The sequence below is a fragment of the Limulus polyphemus genome, unplaced genomic scaffold (genome assembly GCF_000517525.1).
Source record: "Limulus polyphemus unplaced genomic scaffold, Limulus_polyphemus-2.1.2 Scaffold332, whole genome shotgun sequence".
NCBI lineage: Eukaryota > Metazoa > Arthropoda > Merostomata > Xiphosura > Limulidae > Limulus > Limulus polyphemus.
In genome coordinates this window covers 418,266-431,856 of record NW_013665942.1, presented here as the reverse complement: position 1 = coordinate 431,856, position 13,591 = coordinate 418,266, and the positions used below count along the sequence as shown (strand labels likewise).

The following is a 13,591-nucleotide window of genomic DNA, read 5'->3' as shown; positions in this document are numbered from 1 at the left end:
TAGCAGTACTTCTTGTGAGTATTGTAGGTCTTTTATCAATTTTGAACATGTTCCAGTCTAGTGCATCCATTGTAGCAGTACTTCTTGTGAGTATTGTAGGTCTTTTTATCAATTTTGAACATGTTCCAGTCTAGTGCATCCATTGTAGCAGTACTTCTTGTGAGTATTGTAGGTCTTTTTATCAATTTTGAACATGTTCCAGTCTAGTGCATCCATTGTAGCAGAACTTCTTGTGAGTATTGTAGGTCTTTTTATCAATTTTGAAGGTAAGTTTTTTTTCATAAGAAAGTACCCTAAAAGCCTATATGAAATCTATATCAATCTCTGGATTGTTATCTGCTGCTGAGTGAATGTGCTTGTAAACATGCTAAGGATGGTACATTTTTTGTCACCAAAATCTATCATAATATAGAGAGTTGACCAAAAGATGGCAGAAAAAGAAATAACATTAATTGTACCCAAATGTATGACAGCTAATGTTGAGGTGTACCCAAAAGAGAAAATTGGAAGCTTTAATTTTTCTTTGAATGGCACAATATTAGGGTAATATTAGGGTACCTTTTTTCACAAGAATCATCTGTGTCCATGATCTGACTTTCTACTGTCTGAGGATCAATAGCCAAAGTCTTGTGGTACTGGATACCTAGGAGAGTTAGTAAAATTCAATGAATAAGAAAACAAGAGTATCTGCACAAGTTACAGAAATTAATTAAATGACATAGTTATTGAGCACCGCACACTTTTATTATGCAAGCTGCCTATATATGACATTTTGGTGCACTAATGACACATGGTATAAAGAAAATTTGCACAGTTGCATCATAAGATTGTCCCTTTTCCCAAACCATAAAAACTTTCATTATGTGAAAAATAATATAGAAAATACTGATTAAATCAACATCATAATGCAAGTGTTTTTTTAAAGTGCACAGATATTTCAAAAATAAACCCCTTCTTACACACCATTGGAACTTGCTATTCTAATTATAAAAAGATTGTTAAGACACTTAATCTATCCAGCTAGCTCAATCAACTATCAAAACAAACATAAGCATTATACACTGATGTTGAGGGGGGGTTCAACATGTTTCCTGTGGTCAATGTACCTGACTTGTAGGACCTGTTGAGATTTATTTCAACAATTACAACTAACTGTAATAACAGTAAAATTATGATAGGAATATTTTAAAGAACACCACTTATTCTTAGAAGACCACTCTTTTGTAGTAAAGTCCAACTGAAAAAATTAATTTTAAATTGGATAAAGACATAATTCAAGTGAGGAAAAAAAAGTATATCATACCCATACTGGGACTAATTGTGTCAATGGTAAAAGTTGCAGACATTTTTAGCGTACAGAATCTTACACATCTGAAGTGTGCTCAATCTAAATACAGTTTGGTTAACTAAAAAACCATAGCCATATCTTCACAACTATATCTGAATTAGATTAGACATTGACATAAAATTAGCCCATGACATTCAAGGAAGGAGGAAGCTGGATAAAGTTATGGTTACACATACAAATTCTGTAAACTTTTTTTTTAAGATATATATTTTTTACTTTGTTATTTTGAAACTAAAATGTCCTACACATATCTTTCTCCTACTAGCCAGACTGTCAGGAATAAATTTTTAATTTTAATTGATGTTGTTACGAAAACAACATCATACTATCTTCCAACATAATAAACATTTAAAAACTAAAAGCTTATTCATGTTTGCACATTTTCTCAGTAAGAAGATTTTAGCCTATAAATTCAAGTAAGTGTTGTCAAAACATTGAGAGAATAAAGATCCTGTTACAGCATTCTTAGTCTCATTGCTACCTTATTATCCATTTGTCAATATGAATAATACTCAGATAGCAACTTGTTCCACACATTAAGGAACCCACTGAAGAAATAAAATGTCACAACTGAGGATGTGTATGATCTTTCCAAATCTTAAATTTTTGAAATATTGTCCTTATAACCTCAGACTTGTACAATGCATCATTAAGCTTGTAACCAATATACTTATATGTACATATATATATATAACCTAAAATGCCATTAGCTATAGAACTGCCTATAAAAATTTACTATATGGTATTTCTATATCATGTAAAAATACTGTTATGGTAATATTGATAAAGATAAAGTTTTTAAATTTTGAAAAAGTTTTAACAAAAGACTTGGTAAGATAGCATTGTTATTATTATTATTAGTAGTAGTAGTAGTAGCAGCAGCAGTAATTATCTAGTGAAATGATATTTAAAATAATTATTGTACTTATATGCAAATACATGGTAAATAAACGTAACAAAGCACCACAAAATTAAACTGTTGAGAACATAAAGCAACAGTGTAACATCTTTCTTGATTACTGAGTTAGAAAGTTACATTATTGTGGTAGTTGGGTAGTTAACTTTACTCTTAATTAAGAGACTATATAGAATAGCTGATTAATTGGTTTGTTTTTATATTTTACTATTTAACATTTTGAAGTTATCTAATTGTCTTTACACTTTATTAGTTTTATATTAGGATATTGGCAGTGAGTAGTTAATATGATTTATTTTCTGCCTGAAAATTACTGATAGGTTGTATTTACAATTTGAGCCAATTCTTTTATATATCATTATAACGCAGCCACTTATGGAAGGTTTTTTTAAGTCCATTAACAATACGGTTCAATGGTAAGATGAATGTGTTCCATTTAGAATTACAGATTTATGGTTCACCATTCTACTAACAGAAGAATTAGTGGACAGTTTTTTTACTTTATTAGAAACGTACAATTTACTCTGTCACTTACACACAAAAAGAAGAGTCAAAGACCCAAATTTAAGGGACTGCAAACTTCAGATCATGGTCACTAAAATGACACCTATTTCATAATGTAGAATTTGACAATTTAGCAAAAAAAGTTATACAACTTAGGAGTTTACCCACCCGTTCTCTATAGAGTTTATTCTTCAGTTTCTCATACCACTTAAGGTTTAATCAAAACTTAGAAAATAATGTTCTACAATAACACTCAAGTCTCACATGAAGGTAGACCATAAATGGCTGCCAACTGATACCAAATGAAGAACATCTCTGCTTCAGACAAGCTCTTTAGAGGGTACTAAAACCACACCTATTACTACATTTTCACATGAGTTGTTTTTGAAATCTTATATTTTATCATGAGTCATTTGTTCCGATGATAGGATATCACAACCAAGTAATGTAGAAGATGACTCTTTACATCAGGAACTGTTATATTGTTATTTCTCTGGAGAGATAAGGCAGCATAAGATTTACAAACCATTCTAATTATCACAATTCTCCATTTGGCAATCAGTATGACACCTAGTCAGTGTCAGGCTTCTGATCAAAATACACTCACTAATTTTAAAGTTTAGCTTGAAATGGTCAAATGACAGTTTTACTTATAAACTCTTCTTGACATAAATGCTCCATACTGATCTCAAAATAAGCCAAAAAATTTTACATCCAAAGCTACAACATAATTGTAGCTTACAAAAAGAAAGTTATAGCAACCAACATCTACAATGTGCCATAACCTGTTCTTTACCTGCATATTTACCAGTACCAAATATCTGATCATCAGTCATCACATATCATCAACCAAAGTAACAAAGGATATATACAACTTCCTGGTTATCTTAATTATTGTAAAAAATTAATTTATGTTTATAAATTTAAAGTAAAGAAGGGATGAATGGATTATATAAATTTACTGTCTTACAGTACAATCATTGGTTACTCTTGCAAATGCCAAACACAATACAAATTATTACGACCATACATACAGTTTCATTAAACTGCTTTATAAATATTTCTTAGTTACAATATTTTAAACATTAATTGATATAACCTTTTACTTATTAATTAGCTATATATATATATTCCTATCATGTCTGCAGCAAATATTTAAATATATATATATATATTATATCCCAAACTTGCTGTTAATGAGATGTGTGAGAGTCCACAATCTTACTAACAGACCTCTGTACTCTCAACAGCTTAAACACTCAAAGTACCCGATGTTTTCGTTTTAATAATGCTGATATGAGATTGTCAACTCTTTAAATACAGCTCTTTCTTAGCATTCTGAGACTTTTTTACCCATTTTCAAAAAGCTTTGATTTTATCTTTATTTAAATCCTACTGATGTAATTTCAGAACCAAGTAATTTTAATTTACATTGCTTGATTTGTAAATTTACCTTTATAAACTACTGTAGTAAACTATGATCTTGTAAAGAATGGCCAAAACAATACAGGCATAGCTGAATAGCTTAATAATATGACCTGTTCAGTAATTATTCAGTTTGATCTGTGATTCCTAGTAACAATGGTTTAAACATGTACATGAATTCACTATTAGTGTGCGAGTTTATTTATTAGTTCCGCACTTCTGAAGCATTTTGTGGTGATGATGAGCTTATAATTTAAAAACAAAAATTTCTAACAATAAGATCCTCACAATAACAGTGTACAGAATATCCTAGTTACTTCAAATGTCTAGTTAGTAATTTGATTGTAATTTTGTAAGTTAGTCTACCTCTTCTATGCCAGAACAATATGCAAAAATTATTTAAAATTTCTTTTAAAGTTATTACATTTTCAACATATTGAGTACATTTCCTTTATATCTTAAATGTAAAAAAAAAAAAGAATGAATAATTAAACAGCTGGAAACTGAAATAAGGAAATAATAAATCAAGATCATAAACCAATCTTTATAGTCTGAGAAACAGAAAGGATTACCAAGATGAGCAGAACACTGAGCATGAGTAAAATGAGCAATGAGACTGATAGTGTATAAACTGAATAGAATAGAATGGATATTGATCAGGACACAGCATTAGCAAAGCTTATTTTAAATCTTTTAAAATGAAACACAGAGCCCCTGGAGGAAAAACAATATACTGATTTATTTTTTAGTGTAAATGCAGTAGGTACAAACAGTTCAGGCATAATGACTGTAGGTAATCAATCAATCTAAAAAAGATTCCAGGGAAAGGCAGTGCAGTACAGTTACCAAGTTTCAGCCATATTTTAAAACTCCTGGATAATAACTGGATAAATATTAAACAACATTTTTATGCACATATGCATCCATACAGTTGTTACCATTATTAGGTAAGTAATCCAGAAATTGACTCTTTATTGTCAGAAGCTAATAACCCCCACCCCTAAGAGTGAGGAGAGGAAGATCACAAGAAACAGCTAGATTACAGGAAATAAACAAACATGAATGGAAACCACAAAAAGGAGAAGTACAAGCAATATAGCAACTCACTGCTCATAGAGGACACAATCACGATCCAATTAGGAATAAAAATGTGAGATGGAAGGGATGGAGATAGGGTAAAAGGCAGATTCTCCTTCCCGGGCATGTTCTTTTTAGATGAATGCAAGAAACCAGATCGTATTAGGTAAGTAATCCAAGAACTGATTCCTCATTTTCAGCAGTTAGAAAGAAGCAGCCACCTATAAAAGAAACACTGAGACAGCAGAAGAGAGATGTAATAAAGCATCTTTTCAAAATTTTCCACATAATTCAGATTGTTGAGTGATGCCAAGAAAACAGAATTATTCTGGTTTTTTTTTGGTTTTTTTTGGCCATCTAGAGTATTTGTATGCTTTAACTGAAGAATGCACTACAAGACATGTAATTTTTGAGGAAATCCTTAATTCTACAAGCTCAAAGATGAAAACTATGAAGAAACTGTTCGAGACATACCAAGACTAACATTAGCAAAAGCCCTATAAAATTTCAGCTTTATTTTCTAGTGAAACTACTGTATCCATTGTTAAACACTTTAAATTTGTTACAAGCAACTGACCAGAGCCTTGATGTGACTCTCCATGTAGCAGTCTCTTAGAATCCCAATCCAAACCTCAAGAGAACAATATGATGACACAACAGTACAGAACAAATGTGTGAAGAAATTGTAAGTTGTATTCCTTGGAACCTAGATGACAACTCATCAGTGCGCATGTACCATCAAATGATAGAAACACACAAAAACAGAGAGTATTGTGAAATACCTGATCATACACGTGGATGGGTATGAATTTCCATTTCTGGCATGAAGTAGTTAATCTGTTGTAGTCTCTTAGTAATGTGCTTATAAAGTATATATTGAGACAATAAAAACTGCATAGATATGCAGTGTATGCAGAAATGAGCAGTTAGCTGAACTGAGCTTGATTAAACATGATGTTTCTTTAAAAGATGTGAATTAGTGAAAATACTAGAATTTCAACTAAATATTCTACTGTATGAAAGGTCCTATATTTATTACATGAGCTTGAATTATTTCTGCAAAAAGTGCAAACTGTGATCTACAATGGGGAAAGAATGACTAGAGAGTTTGGTAGAAATGACAATTATGCAAAAACTATTCAGAGATATCAACATATATATTTAAGCTGATGGTCACCCACAATGTTTGTAAACAGTGACAGAATGGTAAGAGATATGTAGAAACCTCTTACCAACAAATCACTACAGTTTCTATTTTTTAGTAATGTAAATCTATCATTTCAGGGTGTGAAATTCCACTTGTCCTACATTGTGAAACAGGTTGCTGGGACTTGATCATTTTAGCACCACATCATAACAGAGAACTTTTAAAACAAAGGAATGAATGGGTGCAGGAAAATATAATTTAGAGGGATGTTTAGCACAATATGCATCAGATCATTCCATAACGATTAACTAAATATGAAATAATCATTAGAAATTATAAAAAATAAAAGTATTATTTTTAATAAAAACTCTGGTCCAGGTATTATGGAAGTTGCTTTTTGGAAATATTATTTGTAATACCAGTAATCTCACATAGTCAGATTCTTTATGATAATCTAAACTGTGTTTTATTTACACATAGCCTTTTATTGTTAGTTCACTACTTCTCCCGATGATCATACAGTAGAATACTGCTGAAACATGTAGAGTTATCGAATGAGCCTGGTGTCTCTTTAATAAATTATTGATCACTTTTTACTTTGCAGTGCTTTTAAGCTTAGTAATAATTCAGTTGTATCAAATGTTATATTAAATCTCTTTCCTTTACTTAACAGTATAAATACTACACTCGTCACAAACAACAATCTTGTTTAACTCACCTGCACCAATCTGATATTTGTCTTCCTTTGAACCCGAGATGTGTTCTGAAAATGTCCCCTTCTCTCGTTCATTCATACCACCTAGAGTTGATGGTATGGAAGGTGCCACCTTTTTTTTCTCATCATCCTCAGCTGTCTGTTCACGACATACCTGAACCTGAGACTGCTGAGAAGTGCTTGTATGTGGTGTTTCCTTCTGTTCATCTGGAGAGCTAGCTTGTTGCAGTCCTTCCTGACTACTGGTGCTAGCTGGCTGATTCTCTTGAGTTTCAGTTGTTCCAATAAGTCTCGCTAGTCTCCGTTTACGAAGCTAGTTTATTAAAAGATAAAAACAACCTTCAACTCTTTCATTTTCTAAAAAAGGGCATGAAGAAACTCTTAAAATATCCACTATGAAAAAATAATAGTTTTGAACAATATGAAGTTCTATGATTGAGAATGAAAACTGCTAAATTTTAAGAATAATGCCTTTCAAAGTCAACTTCAAGTGCCTAAAACAATATTCCCACACCCTCACAAAATTTCCTAAACACAATGCAGTTTTTAAAATTAATTTAAGGAACATTTAAAATAGATTCTTACTTTTGAATGGTTAGTAACAAAATATTTTGGCAGACTACTGAATTGACTTCTCTAATTTTTATAATTCATTCCAGCATAATAAAATACGATAATATAAAACCCTAATTTCTGAATAATAGTTTCTCCAATACTAATTACCTCTGTTCATTATTACATTACTGTAGAGCATCTTATTTTTCACATCCTTGTTATAGAGACATGCATTTTGTTTACTCCAAGAAATCCATGGCCCCCTAGGGGTCATCTAGAGGTGCCCTTGCATTCAAAAAAATAACTTTTCTCAACAAATTATTTGCACGAGTTAATAATATCTGTAAGCAATGTCAGCAAGCTAAGTCCAGATGCTTTGATGTTAAATCAAAATGTAAATTTTGATTATTTACAAATTGATCACTTGTGTGACATTGCATTATAATAAGGCTAAATTTTTTAACAGATCTTCATTTACTGGCCCTATACAGATTACAGTAATAAGAATATAACAGTATCTTGATGACACACTTTGTTTGACACATCACTGTAGGTGAGGCTTTCAGTCAATACTAGAGCTCACGTCCAGCTAATCTGATGAACTCTGATACTAAATGCAAGGCTTTATTTGCAGGAATTTGCAATGCACAACGTAGGTGGTTGAGATACTACTATATCCTTGTTACTATAAACCTGTATTGGACCAGTAAAGAAAAACTTGTTTAAAATTACTAATTATTAATCTGTAATTACAGTACTTGTAGCTCATTTGGTGCCATGAATAACATTGAAATAAAGCATGGCTTATTCCTGTCAAGGATACTTATTTTTTCTCTTTCAAGCAATACAGTGAAAGGTATTTATCAATTATATGAAATATCAATAATCAGACTTGTCCATATTGACATAGTAGAATGGTTTTAGTATACTGGCATTTAAATCTAAAATATGGAATGCCGGGCAAAATAGATTCAATATGCAGTTTGCACTCTGTAATAGGCAAATACAAGCAAGTTATAAAACACTAGTAAAGTGGTATGTGACTATTAGGGATACAGAGAAGGGTGGATTTTTAGATCTCAAAAAGCCACATTTTGTTTTTAGTATAGATTAGGCTAATTAACTAGAAATTAAAACAAATTATCACTAAATAGTTGTTAAATAAAGGTTCATGCTACATTATGTCTCAAGGTCTTACACAAGAAACAAAATAAAAGGAGAAGAGAAGTGATTCTGTGCATAAGAAAGCTAATGAGATGCGAGACTAGCAAAAATAAGGAATGTTGTAGGATTAGTCTAAAAAAAAGAAAGTGTGTGTGTATACACATACGTGCATGCATATATTATGTCAAGGCCATAAAGAAAACTGTGAAATCAAGCCTGGAAAATGTCCAGTCAGATAATTTATTTAGTATACTGTTTCATACTGATCTATGTGATTAATAACAATCTTTCATTTGATAAGATATTTCTTGTACTTAGCCTTTAGTAAATGCAAAACTGAACTTCAACTTTATTCAAGCAGTATCTTCCTGTTTACATGAGTTTTACAGAAAGTAAAACAAAACACTTAAAACTTTGTGTCGTCAGAATTATGAATGTCTTCCATGAAATGTAATATTGCTAAAATAACAAGTTTTGTTTGTTATGCAAAAAAATAAAAATCCTCTCAAAGCCAGGTGATAAATGTCTGTGAAATCCAAAAAATACAAACTTGTTCTTTCAATTTATTTATTTTTCACAAGTTAATTGCATTACTTCTTCAAAATCAGATTATAGAAATGGATTTCTCAAGTGAAGTAACAACTTACAGAATCATTATAATATTACATAATCTTAAAATTAGAGATTGTATTGTTCCTTACTGCTTATATTATGTTTGATTAAATGTACAAAGTACTACAAATGATATTTTCACAACCTATGCAAAAAAGCCATTATGAAACATTTTTAGAGCCCAAACTTCTTGATATAACAAGTTGTTTATCCAGTATGATTTCTGTTGCTGCAAGCTGTGAAACAGATGTTAAGTATACATTATAATTAGGTAGAGCTGTTTAATGTGTGCATTTTGATAACATTATATATAGTAAAGTTTTTGAGGGGAAGGGCTGATTTATAATCTTTTTATTTGTGCCATTATTTGATATATATATATAAATATAATCAATTAAAATCTATCTCTAGATAATGGTCAGTTAGACAGATCATAAATGACAATTGTTATGTACATTTCAAGAACAATGCATACTTACATTGAGTGCTTATAAAAGAATAAATAACTGAATAAATAATAATAATATTAACAATGCATATTTTATGCCAATATTCTTCTCAGGTGAGCCCCTTCACAATATATTTATCAAGAGAAAATAATTATCTTTTATTTTTTCCTTTAATTTCCTACAAGTTCACTTTTAAATTGAGCTTTCAATAAATACCAATGGTTACTAACAATTTATTCTGGTGAACCAAGTTTGTTTTATGGTCCAAAACTTATCTTACAGTGGAAGACTACATTAGGGGGTTGAATATCTAACACTGATTGTAAGCATTCACAATCTTGTAAGCTCTTGTTATGTATATATTGTACATTATTCATATGTAAAATACATTTTCAAACTCTGAGAACTGTAAATGTGTGTCACATGCTTATAGCATTTTGAGTAAAACCTAGATCAACAGTCAGTTGAATAACACTGAATTCAGTTTATTACCAATCCTGAAATAAATTACCATATCTTAATATAAATCTATGAATAACATAAAATGGAACACGATACATGTACTTGTAATAATTATGAGTAAAATTATCTTGCTTTCAAGTGGTCATTAGGTAAGTCTGGTAAAAGAAGGACTGACAAGATCAGTGACCAAAAATCGATACACGGGTTAGTATTCAAGTAGTCTCAATGGAAGACAAAATGGAATTTTTTGACACCAAGTTCAGGTCAATGTGGTCTACAGAAACAAAAGGCAGATATTAACATTTTGGAGAGAGAGAGAGAGCAAATGAGTGCTGTTGTATACAGAGATTTTTACATGTGCAAATAAGATGATTAGAAAAGTCCTTTTAGTATGTAATAACAAAAATAGAATTTCATGCAATGACTTTTTTACAGTATTAATATTGGGAAAAAACTACTAAGAAAGTAAAAAAAATACATAACATCACAATTTCCTTATTATTTATCATAATCTACAGTTTTGAATATTTTCAAACTAATTATTAACAGAAAAACATCTCCCTAGAGTACTTCAAACGATAATGAAATATCACAATAAGACATATTGGAAAGGGATTGAAATAAGGAGTCAAAGGTCAACAAACCCATATCAGCATAATGAAGCAAAATGATACAGTATTATAAACATGAAATAAGAGCTGAATGTGTATTATTTAAAAAATGTTTGACTAGTTGCAAAAATATTTTTTTTTGCCATAAATTTTTTTCAAGATAATCCAAACATTTCTACTTGATGAATCACAAGATGAATCGCAAGACAAACACATTCATCATTTTTTGTTTGTTTTCAAAATATGCAGTAATCCTCTTTTAATCTTGTATAAATCAAATCAAATAAAAAATAAGTAAAACATGTTTTACTATCAATGATAACAGTAATAATGTTTTAATGTAAAACATATCATGATCACAATTAGAAATAAGTTGTTAGTTATCTAAGTACTTTTCTTTAATAGAATAAAAACAAAAATAATATTCAATAAAGATTTGAGTTGGAATATTTTGTCATCACCTATTGTACTCATTTAACCTAAGCTTATGTTTTTCATCAATGAAAATTTTTTAGCTTTCAAAAGATATAATTTAATACATAAACACTTTGATCAATGCAATGAGTGTTTATAGAAACTATAAACAAACTCCCAGCCCTGTTGTTTGTTTCTAACCCTTCAAAGCTTCCCATTGAACAGTTTTGGTAAGTGCTACAGGTGATCTTACAAGAAGATTTCCCAGGAAACCATATACTATTACTTAAAAACCACTTTATCTACTCTACTAAGGCATGAAAAGTAAAGTTCTTGTTCTATCCAATCATATCTTAACTTTAATCATGCTTCGAGATGGCTTGAATGGGTAATGAAGAAAAACTTATATTAAAGTTTTTTTTGTTACCCATTCAAGCCGTCTCCAGCCATTATTAGTCTCAAAGTGGGTTCCTCGTCATCGAACAAGTTATATACATTTAGTTCTTTGGATCAAATATACAACTGCTTGTGAAAAACTACATCAAAGCAGTCAATCTCTTGACGGTGAACACAGCTTATACAAAACTAAATTTAGGTATCAAGGTACTTTAGGTACATCTTCACTACACAACAGGACAATAAGCTTAACAGGATGTTCTAGACAATCATGGGTATAAAATTAGTCATTTTGTACACAGCATTAGCCTAGTGCAAAGGAAACAAACACTGTTATTTTTGAACTAACAAAATGCTGATTCCACACTTTTCTAACCTTATTACATGTATATGTTTATTTGTCATTGTACATTAGGCCAAAAAAATAGTGTTTGACATAACAATTCCATGAAATATGAGGGTTGGTAGATAATAACCTTATTAAACATTTTTACACAGGAATGTAGCATACCATTATTAAAGTAGATAGTCCTTTCGATTTGATATGTGCAGTCACATGTGCATACACAGGCATACGTGTAATACTAATTGCATATGCTACTTGTCATATGCATGAAAGGCCATATTCAGTCACACATCAATTTACGATTTTAAATACCTCTGAGGAAGGGAGAAATGCATTATCTAAGAAAATGTACTGAGCAAAATAGTGGTAAATCTTTAGTTCATTGTGACTAATTGTGAAGTAAACAAAAACAAAGGAAAGAAAAAGCAAAGAAGAAAATCCAAAATTAATAAGAACTCTTTGAATAAAGTAGCACTGTGTGATTGTTTTCATTTATTTTTTGATAAAATTTATAAATCTGCTAATTCAATTCAAATATTTATAAAGTTAAAATGTAATTGTTTTCTTTCCATTTCCAAGTCATAATGCACCACTTTAAGCACCTTTACAATTCCCACAAATAAATTCATGTGTGTGAATCACTGGACGTGTGGCTTTTTCACAAAAGAGAATGTTTTAAACACCTTTTGTAAAATCAATAATTAAGTTACTTTCAGTTTTTTAGTTCTATATCTGTTCTTTTAACAAATGTGTTCTTTATTATTATTCTTATAGCATATTTACCTCCAATAAAGTCTATGTGTTATAATTTGAAGTCCATATTTCTATTTTCTAATACATAGTTCCTCAAATAGACTTTCAAATAAAACACACTAATGAATTGTATTAAATTAGCATTGAAGAAATGGATAACTAATACCAATGAGTCTGAAAAGTTTTTTATAATATATATACATGAATTAAAAAAAATATTATGAATAGTTAAAATCTTCTGAATATTTAAAATATAAATTATCATGTAGTAAATATTTTTAATATGTACTTATAATCTTGTATATTCAATATATGTAGGTGTGTGTGTGTGTGTAATTATTCAGAGTTTCATTTGTTATAAATGTTCATTATTGTTAGCTTAACTTCCTACAGCAAACATGATCTAGACTTAAGTAAATCTTGTGGATCATAACGTGTATTGTAAAGGTTTCTTTAGTTTTTGATTAAAGTATGTCAATTCAAAACCTTCATAATGATGTTGACTTTTTACCTAACTTAATCTCAAGTTAGATCCAATCAAAGCCAAATTTTGTAAACAGGTTTATTACAAAACTTGCTCACACAAATAACAGGATTGATAACATTGCCAATTGCTTAAAGATATGGTTATCTTCTTTGAGCATTTTTCAAAGACAAGTCAGAATATTTTTTTCTATGGTCAGTTAAGTTACAGCAA

The 13,591-nt window shown here is 30.2% G+C and overlaps 1 protein-coding gene across 3 annotated transcripts in view; it reads right to left on the bottom strand.

Moving 5' to 3' along the window:
• The window catches only part of LOC106457448 (ubiquitin conjugation factor E4 B-like), a 69,208-nt gene that overhangs the window by 40,840 nt on the left and 14,777 nt on the right, over positions 1-13,591 (bottom strand). For 2 of the 3 annotated variants that reach the window (XM_013916869.2, XM_013916870.2), the window contains exons 3-4: positions 7,136-7,445; positions 559-643 (exon numbers count right to left, since the gene is read on the bottom strand). In XM_013916869.2, coding sequence (XP_013772323.1) covers positions 559-643; positions 7,136-7,445 — 395 coding nt within the window. Of the gene's footprint in view, positions 1-558; positions 644-7,135; positions 7,446-13,591 lie in introns of those variants that run through there. The other variant, XM_022383391.1, reaches the window with a different exon arrangement.